The following is a 15,299-nucleotide window of genomic DNA, read 5'->3' on the forward strand; positions in this document are numbered from 1 at the left end:
CGGCTCCCCCCGCAGCACGCCTTGGGCCCGCCGGGCCGGGCCGCTCCGCAGCCCCGTCACCGTGAGAATCGCCCCGCCGGCCGTCGGCATCGCCCGCTCCCCACCGTGAGTACGGGGGAGACCGGGACACACGTGGGGGAGCCCGGTTGTCAGCCGCGGTGGGGACCAGGACACACTGTGGGGAATGCTCAGCCCACTGTGCTGTGCCCGGGAGCAGCATCCCATCCTGAGCGCTACCATGTGGCTGGGAGGATGGTGCTGCCCAAACCTCCGGGAAGGGCTGCAGGGGAGGGCTGTGTCCTGCCTTCTGTGGGGAGATCAGACCGGGACCCCAGTCTGTCTCACACCTCACTGTGCTCTGTTCCACAGTCTAGAACAGCTGGTCTCGCCTCTGGCCTTCCCAGCCACCAGCAGCCCTGACCCATGTGCGAAGGAGACTGTGCTGAATGCCATCAGGGAGAGCAGGAAAAGGGCTGTGGAAGAGGAGGAGGACCAGACTTTTGAGAATGATCAGGAGACCAAAAGAAGGTAAAAAGGGAGCTGTTCAAATTGCAGACAGTGTGTTGGGAAGGTCACAAATGGGATTCTTGCTCCAGAGGTGACAAATGGGATGTGTCCCAGAGCATGCCAGGCCCCATGAGACCTGGAGTCAGGACTGGAAAAGTACTGTGAGAAGTTAACTACAGAGAGGAAGCACACCCCATCCATCACCCAGCCCTTGGTGCTGCATCTGAAAGTTCTCCTTTGCAGTCGAAGGAATGTGGTTTAGGTGTGGGTTCAGTGTGTTCCCCTGGCTGGGATGTGTTTTGGGAAGCCTAGGTAGGAACAGGCTTGTCTCCTCACAGGGGTTTGAAGACTGAGAAAGCATGGTGGGAAATGTTGGTATCTGCTGTGGGCTCTGTCCTTCCGTCAGCCCCAGGCTCCCAGGAGAGATGGGATTACCAGGTGGAAGCATTGCGCTTGGAGAGCTCCAGGCATTTCCCTTGTGAGCTGATCTAGCAGAGGGAGGTGAAACGAGAGAAAATGAGACACTGCTGCTTTTGTTACTTAAGGTCAGCAACTTCCATCCCTGAGTTCGAAGGAGGGAGGATGCTATGTTTTTGCCAGTGTCCATAGGAAGGACAAGGAGCAAATCCTGAGAGCCATGGTCCCAACCACCCAGCTGCAGCACTGTCTTGCTATTCCACCCTCCTGCGTTTCTTAGAATCACAGGATGATTTGGGTTGGAAGGGACTTTAAAGGTCATACAGTACCACCCTCTATAATAGGCAGGGGCGTGTTCCACTAGACCAGGGTGCTCCAAGCCCTGTCCAACCTGGCCTTGAACACTTCCAGGGATGAGGCAGCCACACTTTCTCTGGACAGCCTGTTCTAGGGCCTCACCACTCTCAGAGGGAAGTATTTATTCTGTATATCCAGCCTAAATTACCCTGCTTTCAATTTGAAGCCTTTCCCCCTTGTCCTATGACAGCACTACTTGATGCAGTCCTTCTCCAGTTTCCTTGCAAACCCCTTCAGATCCTAAAAGGCTGCTGAGATCTCCACGCAACCTTCTCTGCTTCAGGCTGAGCAGCCCCTGATGTCTCAGCCTGTTTCCACAGGGAAGGTGCTCTAGTCCCCTTACCGAATTTGTAGCTCTTTTCTGGACTTGTTCCGAGAGTTGCCTTGTCCTTCCTAGTTGTGTCCATGGAGGCTCTTCCATCTGGGCTGGGATGGGGAGCTGAGACACTGCTTGGGCAGTGCCTGGGGCATTGTCGTGCCCCGGGCTGCTGCTGTAGGTGGCCCAGGGAGCACAGCAGGGTAAAGCAGGGCACGCCGTCCTCTTCCAGCACTGAATTCCCATCTCTGAATGCTTGGCTCATTGGATTTGAGCCCCACAAGAGCCAATCATGACAACAGAATGTGTGTGCAGACAAAGTCAGCTCAGAGTATTTTTCTTTAAGCTGTTTTTTTAATATGTCAATAGACAGCTTTGCCACAAAAACCAATTTTGAAGGCATTAATGTCTGGCAAGCACAAGGAGTGGTTGTAGATAGAAAATTTCATGTACTTCGTGGACAGAAAGGAGCTGTGTCAGCTGGAGAGTGTGGGACCACCTGTGCCTTGGAGTCAGCTTGCCCTGGGCTTCAGGGGAGCTTTTGACCAAGTGACAGGGCTGTCCTACACCTCCAGTTCCACTTTACAGCAGGGTGTCTCTCGTGATTTTGGCACTTCAGATCCTCATGAAATCATAATGGGAAGGGGAATTCAGTTTTATACTTGAACTGTCAAGGGCACTGGTTAGGAAGAGGTCAGAGCTCAGGTCTGTTCAGAAAGACTGAGCAGCTCATTTCTAGAAGTATTCTGGCTTAGAGTAATGTATTTAAGCAATTTTTTTTACATGAAACTACTGTGCTAAACAGGCAGCTGGATGAGCTCCTGGTGTTTGGGGTGAGAGTCAGTGAGGACAGGCCCATAGGGAGAGGAAATCGGCAGCAGGGTGTAGGTGGGGGAAAGCTCTGTCCTGAGTACTGGGTGCCAGGAAAAAGCAAGGTTTGATCTCTCTCTGGGTGCTCAGCCTGCCTTTCCCTAGGCTGGGAGAGGCTTCCACACTGTCACAGGCTTTCACACGCGCTTCTCACAGGCGCCACGACAGCAGTGGAAGTGGGCAGTCAGCATTTGAGCCACTGATAGCCAATGGTGCCCCTGCTTCTCTTATACCCAAGTAAGTGCCCAACGGCCAAAAGCAGCTCCTGGAATGGGAGGGAGCAAATGTCTGTGGGATCCAGAAAAGGGGGCTTGGGTTTTGCTTGCGGAGCCTGTCTTCAGGGCAGAGCAAGAGAGACTGTGATTGTGCCTTCAGTCTGTCACCCTGTGACAGCAAGGCTGTGCTGCTGCTGAGAGTTGTTTCTAAGCAGGATTTCCTTCCTCCACCTGCCCTGTATGAAAAGGACCGATGGGCAGGAGCGGTGAGGAGCTCATCAAACCTTCATCCCACTCCAGGCCAGGCTCTCTGAAGAGGGGCCTCATCTCACAGTGCCCAGATGACTGCTCCAACAAGAGGTCTCGCACCTCTTCCATGAGCTCCCTCAACAACACCTACACTGGTGGGATCCCCAGCTCCATCCGCAATGCCATTGCCAGCTCCTACAGCTCCAGCCGGGGCCTCACACAGGTAGGGACACTGTGTCTTGGCATTCTTTTGGAATCACCCATGTAATCCCAGCTCTGGGCTTGTGAGGAGACAGTGGTGTGGAAGGGTGTCTGGACCCAGTGTGGCTCAGCCTGGCAGTCCCACCACCTCAGAGAGCAGGTGAGTTGTGGGCCATGGGCCAAGCAGCAATTATTTAGTTTTTGGAGGAGTCCCAGGCTGAGCTGTACTGCTGCTTTTACACCAAACCAAGAACAAGACTGTTTTCTCCTCTCCTGCTTCTTGGTCAGTCTGCTAGACTGGATAGATCCAGGTGAAGAAAAAAATGGTGTTGCTGTGCTGACATCTTTTCAGCGGAAATCAGCAGTGTGGGAGCCATGTATTCCCATTCTGACCCAGGTCGCACCTGCTGACGGTGATGGAGCACTGCTTGTGGCCTGGCTAGGCTTGCAGATGTGCCAGGGACAGATAGCCATGGCTACTGGAGCTTTGTCTGTGTGGGGAAAGGTTTGCTCCAGGCGGTGGGAGGGAAGGGTTTGCTGGGACTGCAGGAGAGTCTCACCCTTGCACTGGAATCCATCTTCTTGGAACTCCTGGCAAGGAGGCGCTGCCTCCTGCCAGAGCAGCCCCACACACAAGGGTGTCCAAAGCAGTTGGGTGGCCTCTACCTGTGTCACACAAAGGCAAGGGCCCAGCAGCGTACTCCCTCCCTGGGCTCAGTCAGGGCAATAAAGGCCCTGGAGGCTGCTTGTTCCTTATGTGGGTTCAGCTTAGGGTGGCCAGATTTTGTGCTCCCTAAAATGCGGAGGGCAGTTTAAGTGGTGGTGAAGCAGGAGAAGCTTGAGTTCATTGGGCTCAACAACCATGGCCCTGGGCAATGGGGCTTATTGTGGGTGAGCAGGGGGCCTGTACTCTCTGCCAGACTCATGCCAAGTTACTGCTTGTATCTCTCTGCATTCCAGCTGTGGAAGAGAAGAGGTGTGAGCGTGTCCCCTCTGTCCAGCCCAGCGTCCTCCCGCCCCCAGACACCAGAGTGGCCTCTCAAGAAAGCCAGGTATCAGCTGATGGCCAGCCAGCAAGAGAGCTGTCTTTCCCAACCATCTGAGCATGCAAATCCCACTTTCCACTGAAGCTGGGACAGTCCAGGCTCCTCTCTTACACATAGTGATGTACAGACCCACGTGTGTCAATTGGCCTCCCTGTCACCTTGTCATGCTGTGGTGTGTCTAAGCTGTGTCACCCCAGGCCCACTCCCCATTAAGGTCAGAGATTTAAGGGCACAGGTTGCCGCAGTAGTGATGGTGACTGGTGGCATTGGCCTGGCCAGGATTGCCAGATCATTAGGAAGAGACAGGCCCTGATTTTTGCCTTGTCAAAGTCAAATCCGAGGATCTGTATTTTAGTGCCTACCTTGGAGCACAGCCTGTGTTCTCCTCCCTCCGAAATCAGAGGAACCTGAACTTATGTCAGAACTAAAACTGGCACAACCACCTGGATGGCCCCAACTTGCAAGGGGCAGGGACTGCCATCTGAGACCCCCAGCTACCCTCCTGAGGCTGACTCATCTTGTGGAGGGTGCACAGGCTCAGCCAAGCTAAGTCTGGAGGAGGAAGCAATTCCTCTGCCTGGAGTTGGGCAAAGCTTTTGTCTTGAGATCTGCTTGCAGGAGGCAAATAAACACCAGGGATACTCCTGCAAGTCTTCGGCCTGTTCAGTCTCATCTTGCTCCCTGCAGACAGGGCTGGGCCCAGGGTTGACCGTAACTGTCCCTCCTGCTTACACAGGGAAGAAGAGTCACAGCATTCCAACGCTTCCACCCCAGTGAAATCAGACAAGGAGCTGCAGACAGAGAAAGGTAAGTGTAGGTGTGCCCCGACACTGCACCCAGGTCACCAGTGCAAGCAAGAGAGCAGGACAGGAGGCGGCCGAGGTCTGCAGAGGGAGTGGCTTGAGGGGTCACCTGAAAACTTGGCATGTGCTGGTCCCAAGGCAGTGGCACTTCTGCCCTCAGTGACTGCCCTAGTGGGATTTCCAAGTGATAAAGGGGTGCTGACAGTGTTGGGGTGCTGGCAGATGCCTGGGAACTGGCTTGCAAGGGGGAGCTCCAGCTCCCAACCCAGCGTGGGTCAGGCGTCAGCCTTGATCCGCAAACTGCAGTGGCATGAGTAGTACTCTGACCAGATTCCAGTCTGAGCTTATTCCAATGCTTCCTCAGCTAAAATGGAGAGGAAATCCTCTGTGCCCATGGCAGATGGGCCCCATAATGTAGTGCCAGCTGTGGCACGTGGTTTGGGTAAGGCAGCGTGCTGGCACAATCCATGGAGCTAGGAAGGGGCCACTGCCCCACAGAGCCCCACCAGCCTCATGTCACAGACCTCCTGGATGTGAAGCTGCTCTTCAGGGTATCACAACCTTGTCCTCAGCTTAACCATGCCCCTGGCCCTGCCCTCTGAGTGGGGCCACCCGGAGTGGGGTCAGAAGGGACAGACCCATCACTACAACCAAACACTTCTCTGCCCAGAGCTCGGCCTAACTTGTCTCCTTCTGTAGGTGTGGAGTCACCAGTGTGGAAAAAGCAGAATTCCCTGAGCCCACCATCTGCTTCGGGGAGCAGTGGGAAGCGCAAGCGGAAGATCCCATTGCTGTCATCTTTTCGTGGGGACCAGCTAGTGCTGGTATGTCGCTGTCTCACAGCCTTTTTGGTCCCACTCTGGCAATAGAATGTGCTCACTGCAATTTCTGCAGGGCTGGGGGCACACTGACCTGCCTGCCCTCAGGAAGGAGGCCCCGTCCTTGGTCGAGTGGGAAGTGACGCTCTCCCCAGCCCCAGTGTCTGGTGGGCTGTGCGTGGTTGTGCTGCCTGCTGCCGGACCAGGTAATGGCCTGGGGAAGGCCTGCCATGTCCTCAGTGCCACGCCGGGGGCCCACCAGTGTCCGGGACCCGAGTAGCTGCGGCAGGACCACCTGCTTCACAGGGCTCACCACAGACAGTCGCCAGCACACCTTCAGAGAGGCTCTGCCCGCTTCCCTGGGAAGGAGCTAAGCTGCTGCTGCTCTCTCTTGGCAGCCCCCACCACCTCAGCTGGGCTACTCCGTCACCTCAGAGGACCTGGATGCAGAGAAGAAGGCAGTGCTGCAGTGGTTCAACAGTGTCTTGGAGGATAAGGCTGGTAAGGATGGGCTGGAAATGTGGAGGAGTAGGAACAAGCTCGGGTCTGGGGGTGCTCTTTATGTCTTCCAGCTGAAGAAATCTCATGCTTTGTGGTGCTGGGTGAGGTTGCCCAGGGCTGTAGGGTGTAGGTGCAGTTCCCCTGCCTGCTGGGAAGCTCTGCTAAGAGTTTGTTCCTCACAGCCAGTTGTGGGTCCTGATATCTTGCCGTTTCCCTGTAGATGCAGTCCCCAGCACCACTGCAGAGATGATGCCTGTGTCCAAGCCGCCGGTGTTTGTTGTGACCTCCCCTGGGCCCATGCCTGCCTCCACAGCTCTTGCCCCGGCCAGCTCCTCACTTCTGGACAGTCTGAAGAAGATGCAGAGCAGTCAGGCTGTATCCACAACACCAGGTGAGGAGGAGAGTTGGCACAGTGGAATGCCAGCTGAGTCAGGCAGGTGCAGCAGGAACTCCTTGTTGTCTCTGCATGAGGCAGCTGACAAAAACCGTCTGTTCAAATGCTCTGCTGGCAGCAGAGCTAGCATTCAGGACTTGAGGGGGCACCTTTGGGGATGCTGAGCCCCTGGTCGTGCTGGAAGCTATGGTAACCATGGAGGGCTAGGGGTGATGGGAGCTCTGGGAGCCTTTGCAGCTGTAGGTCAGTACCATGGCCGAAGGCTGGGCTTCTGAAGGTGTCCCCCCGTCCATAAATAAGCTCTTTCCTCTTTCCAGATTCCATTGGAGCTGTGGCAGCATCCCAACCACCTCTGTCAGCTGCACAGCCACCTGCTCCTGCTGTGTCATTGGAGTCAAGCTCTCTGCCTGCCATCTCTGCTGACACCAAGCCTGTGCCTGTATTGAGCACACCTTCCCACAGTGCTCCCGCTGCCCTGGTGGTGCAACCCCCCAGCAGCCTGCCTCCTCCTGTGTTCACTGAGCTGGGCCAGACCCCCAGCAAGCCTCCCTCCTTCCAAAAGCCAAGCATCCTGTTCGGGATGCTGAACACCCCGCCAGCCAGCCAGCCAGCAGTGACTGTGGCCGCTACTGTGCCCACCACGGCCACTGCTACACCCACTGCATCCCCTGCTGTGCTCACCCCATCCACTGCCATGCCCACCACAACCCCCATCTTCAAACCTATCTTTGGTGCCGTGCCAAAGAGTGAGAACGCAGCAGTCTGCACGGCTGTCACTTCTACCACAGCCACCATGCCCGTAAGCTCAGGCCCTGCCTCAATGTCCTCCACATCCTCCATATTCAAGCCCATCTTTGGCAGCAGCACTGCAGCTTCATCTCCAGCAAAAGTTTCTCCTTTTGCCTTCAAACCTGTGGCACAGCCAGCCTCAGAGCCGACAACTGCCTCCACAGCTGCTCTGGCAGGAATCATGGGTCTTCCCAATGTCATCTTCACCACTGCAGCTACAACTGCCACCACCCAGAGTTCCTCCACGGATGCCACCATTAAACCTGTCTTCAGCTTTGGACCAAACCCGCCTGCTTCCACTGGCCCTGTTGCCAGTGTGACTGTCACTGCTGCCACCTCCGCCAGCACAACACAGCCCTTCCTGTTTGGAGGCCTCTCCAGCTCGGCTTCCAGCACAGAAACCAGCTTTACCCCCTCAGGGCCTGTGTTCCAGTTTGGGAAGCCACCTCCAGCTGCAGTCACTGCCACCACCACTGTCCCAGGAGGCCCTGCCTTTGGCCAGGTACCTTCTAACTCAACAGTTGCTGCCACCACCGTGGGCTTTAGCATATTTGGGAGCACTACACTGACCACCTCTGCCCCAGCCACCACAGCTCAAGCACCGCTGACATTTGGCTCCTCCGTTTCAGCTTTTGGCAGCTTTTCAGCCAGCGCAAAGCCACCACCTCCGTACCCTGGCACTGGGAGCCAGCTCACCTTCAGCACTGGGGCTGCTGAGAGCCAGGTGCCCACCAGCAAGCCTGCTGCTGGCCCCATCAGCTTCACCCCCCCGTTCAATTTCGGAGCCTCCCCGGCACAGTCAGTGGCTCAGCCAGCATTTAGCAGTGGTGCCCAGCCAGCCTTTGGCACAACCAGTGCCCAGGGCTCCTTTGGCACCAGCAGCACCCAGGCAGCATTTGGGACCACCACCTCGGTGTTCTCTTTTGGAACAGCCACCTCCACCACATCCAGCTTTGGTGCCACCACCCAGACCACAAGCAGCAGCACCGGTGCCAGTGTCTTTGGCACCACCCCATCTCCATTCACTTTTGGGGCCAGCACCCAGCCGGGCCCCTCCACCAGCGCCTTTGGGATGGGTACACCGGGCCTCAGCAGTGGGTCCCCAGCTGTGGCCTTCAGCTTTGGGGCTGGGCAGAGTGGGGCAGCCCCGGCAGCAGCACCCTTCGGCTCATCTCTGCCACAGAGTGCACTGGGAGCACAGGGCCAGAGCGCGCCCTTTGCCTTCACCATGACCAGCACTCCCAACAGCAAGCCTGCATTTGGAGGTGAGTCATTATGGAACCATGGAATGGGTCATGTTGGAAGGGACCTTTAAGATAATGTTGATCCACCCCCCCGCCATTGGCAGAGACACCTTCCACTAGACCAGGTTGCTCAGGGCCCTGTCCAACATGGCCTTGAACATTTCCAGGATGGGATGGGGGCAGACAGGCCATCTTGAGGATCTAGAGGTGGGCAGGAATATTTCTGATGGACCTTGCCAAGGTTCCCAGGGTCCACTGCCCTGGTGAGGCCAGTGCTCCTGCTATGCAGAGCCTTGCTGTACAAAGAGAAGGCACTCCCATCACTTACTGTAACGATCCTTCCCCTCTGGGGAGGGGAATCCCTAATCTCTGCTCATTGGCCCCTCTGAAGGCACCAGCTCCCCGATTTTGCCCATCCAAGTATCCTGCAGGAGCTGAGGTCGTCTGAGTCCTTAAGAACCATCTGGAACACCTTAGTGAGCTGGAATGCTGCCAACCAGCAACTGCTCCATGGATTGTGCCTAACAGCTAAACTGTTAGGTTTCCCTAACACTTGAGATCCTCGCTGGATATTCCCAGCTCCCATGGAACTGAAACCCACAGAGTGAGCAACTCCTTGATCTAGCAAGGCCAAGGTCTTTGTTCCTCCGTGACAAATCCTTCTGTGCGGCCCTGCTGTTCAGAGAGTCCAGGGATTATCTGGAGAGTTTAACTTTTGCATTAAAGGGCTTCTCAGGAGCAGAGGCTGGTTCTGGGGGATGGATTGTGGTGCTTCAGCCCCCAGAGAGCATCCCGTGCCTCCTCTGGGTACCACCAGCTCCCAAAGGCTCTTTCTCCTTTGCCAACCCCGTCTCACAGTGACCTGTTGCTTTCCAGGAGCTTCAGTGCCCACCTTTGGGCAGGGCACGCCTGTCCCTGGAGCCGTGGGCAGTGGAAGCAGCACCCTTTCCTTCAGGACACCCAGCACTCCTGCCTCAAGCTTTGGAGGAGTTGGCACTTCCTTTGGTAAGGAGGGAGTTGGTGCTCCAGCCTTGGGGAGCTCATGGGTCATGATGTCCCCTTAGGCTGGGGACAGTGGTGGGGCCAGATGTTCTCTGGGAGATGGCTTAGGGAGTACATGCTGGACTCTTGCCAAGCCTTCCATTCCTCCCAGGGTGAGGATTGCACTGATTCCAAAGCTAGCAACCTGAGCAGCCTTTCTGCTTCCAGGTTCATCCACTCCCGCCTTCTCCATCGGGGCAGGATCCAAGATGGGCACTCGCCAACGGCTGCAGGCACGGAGACAGCACACCCGCAAAAAGTAGCCCTAGTGCTGCTGGGTTCCACTGGCTCACGTGGGGGGGCCTCTGGACTGGAGCTGTCCCTATGGTGGGACCAGGCCCCGTCCCTGACACCCGCTGGATATACCATGCCTGGGACAGGATAAGCCAAACTCTTGTTACTTGAACAGTTCCAGACCCAAGACTGGACAAATCTCTGTACATATCCACAATGTTCTTTCCCTCAATTTATTTTGCCTTGTTTAATAATGTGTACATTTCTCCCCATTTGCTTCTTCTAGCTGTTTCCGTGCCCATCCCCAGCCCTCAGCCAGCCCCAAGGCCATGTCCCGCTCAGAGCTTGGCTGGCAACATGCTGTGGTTCCGAGTTGCTGTCAGACACCGTCTTCACCAGGTCCCAAAATCTTTCCCATTGTTCATCCCATGGCCTGGTGAACATGGTCCCATGCCTGCAGCCAGGGTGAGTTCCAGCCTGGCTCTGTTTCGGTGCCACAGGTGACTGGCATGGGTGTGACTGGGTGACACCCCTGGGACCTAATGTCCTGCTACCTCCAGCTGAGGACATGCCATAGCCTGGGATCTGGGCTGGAGGCATGGGGTGAGGATGGGGGTCCCCCCACCCCTCTCCCATCTCTACTGCTTCGTGGGGCTGTGGGCTGCCCCCACCCTGCTCCCTGGTTCTGCTTTATCCGTGCTCCTGTTCCTGCACTCACTGAATCGAGTTTGGAGGAAGAGCTAAACCGTGTGTGTGGCGGCATGTTGGTTATGCCGGATTTGCTGTTTGGAGTTTCTTTTTTGGGGGCACCAGTCCTTGGGGGGAGACGTGCCCCAGCTAATTGGGTGTTGACAGTAGCATCACTGCGTGGCTGCTCGTGCTGGGGAGTTGTCCCTTCTATGTCGTGACTAAAAGGCAGCTAGAACAGGGGATTCCAACTATGGCAGCCTCTCCACTCCCTTTTCCTCTCTCTTTCCCCTCTCTTCTGCACTTCAGGGGGCTCTGCAATTGCTCACAGAAGGAGTCCAGAGCAGATGCATTCTCCCCTCCATTCCAAATCCAAGTTGTTTCTCATTTTTCAGCTCATTTCCATCCCAGTGGGTTTTACTAGCTCCTAGGAACTGTGGTGCTGCTTCCTTTGTCCCCATCCAGCCAGGAGTGGGATTCCCACCCCTCCCTGCCTTGGAGCTTCTGTGGGAAGAGACTGCCAGAGCTGGAGGTCACCAAAGAGCCACCCCCTGCCCTGTCCCTGGTGAGGGATGGGCACTCCATTCCCAGGAGTGCTTTGCTGCTGGGTTTTTACTCTCCGAGCCGTGTGAGTGTGTGTGTTTGCTGGGGTCTAAATTAAAAAAAAGAAAAAAAAAAGAAAAAAAGTCACAAATATTTAAGCATTTTTTAACAAAATAAAAATTTATTTTTATATTTAAGCTAAATTGCCTTCAAATTCCTTCAAGCTTGGTTCAGTGAAGTTGCCTACCCTGCAGCCGTTAGTGTTTAGCTATTCCCACCCTGCCTGTGCCTGTGGGAATGCACTGTGCTGGGAAAGGCAGCTGCATCCTGCAGGCTCTGCCATGCTCCCCCCACTGTTTATCATCCCCTTCCTTTTAAATGTGACGTATGTGGATGTGACTAAACCTTTTTTTGTTCATTTTTTCAAGTTTTTAATTATTTCTCTGAGGGTGGGGAGCAGGAGCTCTCATGTTACAGTGCTGAGTGCCAGGGTCAAGACATCTCTCCCAGCAGAAAGGGCAGTTGATGGGCTCTATGCGGCACAGAGAGGACACGGCCCTGTAGCAAGGGGACATAGAGGACCTCCAGGTGCTGATGGGAATGTTCTGGCCATCACCCACCAGCATGGCTGTGGGTGCAGTGGACCAAGAGCAGCCAAGCTGGGAAAATGTGTCCTTGGGGTTGGAGGAAGCAGAGGGCAAGGGGCTATTGCCTGCCAAGACTGACCTTGGGTGTCCTTCCCTGTGCCCGTTAGGATCCTGGGCCAGGAGAACACCTGCTCCTTGTCCTTGAGGTGCCAGGGTTTGGCCAGGTCAGCTCTGAGAAGATGGGGATGAGCTGGGACAAGGTTGAGGCCACCCTGACTCTGGGTCCTGCCCCCAGGTAGCTGCCCCATGTAGTGCCATGCACTCGTGAGGAGCCAGGCTGTCCCTTCCCTGCTACACAGGCCCTGCTGGGAGAGCCCCTTGCGCTTGGGGAGAAGCTGGGTTTTAACTGACTGAAGACTTGGATCATTCCTGGTGTGGCTGATGAGGATTTTAGTGTGAATGTGCAATTTTTGTTTCCTTGCTTCTTATGTCTCCGGTTTAAAATAAAACTATTGTGTTCACTTGGCTGTGCCCATGTACGTTTCCTGGGGCTGGGATTCCCAGGGCAGGGTGGTGCTCGTGGGGTTCAGGTGCAGCACCCTCTGGCTCACGTGACCTTGCTCCCCCAGTTCAAAGAGAGGGAGAGGTTTATTATTATTATTATTATTATTTCACCTTTTTCCCCCCACTATGCCTGTACTATGAGCAGTGGCAGTTTCAGGGCAAGACTACACAAACACACTGGAAAAAACAGTGAAAAAGAGAAACTTTTAATCTGCTTCATCCCTGCAGTGAATTTTTTTCAGGAGGGAACATGATAAACTACCCTTAATCCAGCTGGAGGACCTCAGCCCTGCAGGGTGCAGAGTGGGGATTGCCTTGGGAGCAAACGTGGGGCAGGGGTTGGCTGCAAGGGGCAGCCCTGGGTGAGCAGTTGCCCCTTCCTGGCACCAGGGTGGTCCCAGCATTGGCACTCAGTCCCCAGCGTTACAGAATTCTCACTATGACTGCAGTTAGCACATAGCTTGACTTGTGTTCAGGCCAGTATGTGTTCCCCACAGCCACAGCTGTGCAGGGGTTTGTCCAGAAAATGTTTCACTCTTTCACCCGCTGCTTTTTCTTTTTCCTCTTCTTGGGAGCTGCTCCTGGCTCTGTCCCCTCTCCTGGCTGTGGGTTCTCCTTGGCTGCTGCAGGCAGGGAGCTGTAGACAAGAGCAAATGGCCTGAGCCACAAACACCCCCTAACACCCTCCCCAGGGTGCCCAGAGCACTGACCTTGGCCATGGTGCCCCCCAGAAGCAGCTGGAGTCCCCCACAGCCCCCCCTCACCTGGGGGCAGCAGCCCCTTCCCTGCACCGCTCCAGCACAGCCACGAAGAAGCCATGGGTGAGGGTCTCTGCAGGGGAAGCACGGAGGCAGCTCTCTGCTCCAGAGAAGGCTGCAAGTCCTCGGCAGGGCCAGGATGGGAAGGCAGTCACCAGCCTGCGGCATGGAAAAGGGGTCAGTACCAAACCCTGCCCTACAGCCTCCCAGGTTCCCTGAGCCAGACCCACCTGAAGGCCGAGCCCCACTCCTGCAGTACAGCCTGCACCACATCCTCATTCTCTTCCTGGTGTAGGGAGCAGGTGGAGTAGACCAGGCGCTGGAGAGCTGGAAAGCTCAGGGCATGGCTGAGGACGCGGCGCTGGAAGCCAGCCAGCGCCTGCAAGCGTTCAGCACTTGGGGCCGCCTCCTCCCCTGGCCCCCGCGTCACCATCCCTGCGGGACGGGAGCTGTCACCCGGGGTTTGCACACCCACAGCCCAGTTCCAGGTGAGCAGCTGGAGCCCCACACATTACCTGAGCCACTGCAGGATGGGTCGAGAAGGATGTGGGTTACCCTGCTGTATTTGCGGTCTCCGGGGTCCACGGTCAGGAAGTCCTGCTGGACCAGCTGACAGCCAGTGACCCCTGCCCGTGTCAGCAGTGTGTTCATGGTGGCCACGCGCTTGGGGTCCACATCAAAGGCAAAGATCTGTCTGAAGGCAGAGCCAAGCGCCCAAGACAAGCCGTGAACAGACCACCTGGCCCCCAGGAACACTCAAATACTGGGCAGGCAGACCTTGAGAGCTGCCTCCCCTCTGGCAGGGCTATGGAACGGGCCCCAGGGCTGGGGGCTGGGAGTGAACCCCTATAAGACTTCATGTCCCCTCGAGTCCTCCCAGTGGCCCAGAAGTGACCAGCTCACCTGAGTTGGTGACAGGTTGTAGCTCCTCCTGCCACTTTCTTGTGGGCTCAGGGGGACCAGGGCCACCTCCCCCCTTCCCTCCACCCCTGCACACAACCCTGCCCTCACCCCTTGTTCTTCAGGATGGCAGCCAGGTGGCTTGTCTTGTTTCCAGGGGCAGCACAGGCATCGATGACATGGGAGCCAGCAACAGGGCCAAGGAGGAAGGCAGGGAGGCAGCTGGCCTGCAAGAGGGCAAAGACCGTCAGAGGGGTGGGCAGAAACACCTGCCCCCTCCTCAGGCATGACTGATGCTGTGGAGTCACAAGGACCACCATGACAGGGCCAAGGCCACCACCACGCTCCACTAAAAGCCTTGCCCAACCCACAGCCCCCTGCTCCTCCCAGAGGGATTTTATACCCCAGAATTTCATCTTGAACCATCAAAGAACAGAAGCAAAGCCCTAGGGGAGTCCCACAGTTTCTGCTTTGACTTAAATGCTGCAGCAAGCTGAGCCATTGTGGAAAGAGCTCACCCTTCATCCCTGTCAGTACTTTTCCTGCCCCTGCAACTTTCTGCTCCCCAGTTCCCCCACCTTGTCCTGCAGAATTATGTGTCCTGAAGTATACAGCAGGTTGTCATGGAGGTCTGTCTGCGAAGGGAAAACCAACAGCTCTGGAAGATGCAGATCCAACAAGAATTTTTTTCCAGAAAGGGCCTTCAGCTCCTCCACACTGTCCAAGAGAACCAGGGAGCATGAATACAAAGTCCTAATCCCACTGCTCACAGCAGAGCCCAGGCTGAGAAATCCCTTCATCCCACAGCTCCTCACCAGCTCCAGGCAGCACCCAGAAAGGCAGCATCTAAGAGTGGGGGAGTGACAGAGATCCCAACCCAACCACTCTGAGCACCAAGCTCAACAACCCTTCAACCCACCAGACCTCATCCCACTTGCTGACATTCCGGGAAAGGTGGGATAGCAGAAAGAAACACTCACCTGGCTGCCTTGCCCAGATAGGCATATCCCTGGCGCTTGAAGAACTCGATCACATCGTCCACACAAGTCTTCAGGATGTTGACCCGGACATAGCGTGGGACCTGGGAGGCTGCAGGGGCCGGACAGGTCAGACACAGACCCCACTGCTCCCAACACAGGGTGCCCACACAGCCCGAGCTCACTCACCTGCGGTGCTTACTGCCTTCTCCGGGGCCAGCAGGTCCTCGTTACGGCTCACCTTGTGCCGCACCTTCATGCGGGCCAGCTCGGCCTCCAGC

The 15,299-nt window shown here is 56.1% G+C and overlaps 2 protein-coding genes across 2 annotated transcripts in view; one reads left to right on the forward strand and one right to left on the reverse strand.

Moving 5' to 3' along the window:
- The window catches only part of LOC102038508 (nuclear envelope pore membrane protein POM 121C), a 14,702-nt gene extending 2,362 nt beyond the window's left edge, over positions 1-12,340 (forward strand). Inside the window, exons 2-13 of the mRNA XM_031060389.1 lie at positions 2-105; positions 370-528; positions 2,624-2,704; positions 2,983-3,154; positions 4,093-4,184; positions 4,915-4,985; positions 5,681-5,805; positions 6,198-6,300; positions 6,521-6,691; positions 7,012-8,748; positions 9,604-9,732; positions 9,937-12,340. Of these exons, the coding sequence (XP_030916249.1) occupies positions 2-105; positions 370-528; positions 2,624-2,704; positions 2,983-3,154; positions 4,093-4,184; positions 4,915-4,985; positions 5,681-5,805; positions 6,198-6,300; positions 6,521-6,691; positions 7,012-8,748; positions 9,604-9,732; positions 9,937-10,031 (3,039 nt within the window). The 3' untranslated portion in view covers positions 10,032-12,340. The remainder of the gene's footprint in view (position 1; positions 106-369; positions 529-2,623; positions 2,705-2,982; positions 3,155-4,092; positions 4,185-4,914; positions 4,986-5,680; positions 5,806-6,197; positions 6,301-6,520; positions 6,692-7,011; positions 8,749-9,603; positions 9,733-9,936) is intronic.
- A 224-nt stretch (positions 12,341-12,564) lies between these two features.
- NSUN5 (NOP2/Sun RNA methyltransferase 5) lies at positions 12,565-15,293 on the reverse strand. Its single transcript, XM_005425157.2, has 8 exons — positions 15,208-15,293; positions 15,022-15,130; positions 14,620-14,758; positions 14,153-14,268; positions 13,657-13,835; positions 13,372-13,576; positions 13,148-13,300; positions 12,565-13,020 (listed from the first exon to the last, which is right to left on the reverse strand). The coding sequence occupies exons 1-8, from the start codon at positions 15,275-15,277 to the stop codon at positions 12,915-12,917; spliced, it is 1,077 nt and encodes a 358-aa protein (XP_005425214.2). The 5' UTR covers positions 15,278-15,293; the 3' UTR covers positions 12,565-12,914.
- Between the last annotated feature and the right edge of the window lie 6 nt (positions 15,294-15,299).

The sequence above is a fragment of the Geospiza fortis genome, unplaced genomic scaffold (genome assembly GCF_000277835.1).
Source record: "Geospiza fortis unplaced genomic scaffold, GeoFor_1.0 scaffold59, whole genome shotgun sequence".
Taxonomy (NCBI): domain Eukaryota; kingdom Metazoa; phylum Chordata; class Aves; order Passeriformes; family Thraupidae; genus Geospiza; species Geospiza fortis.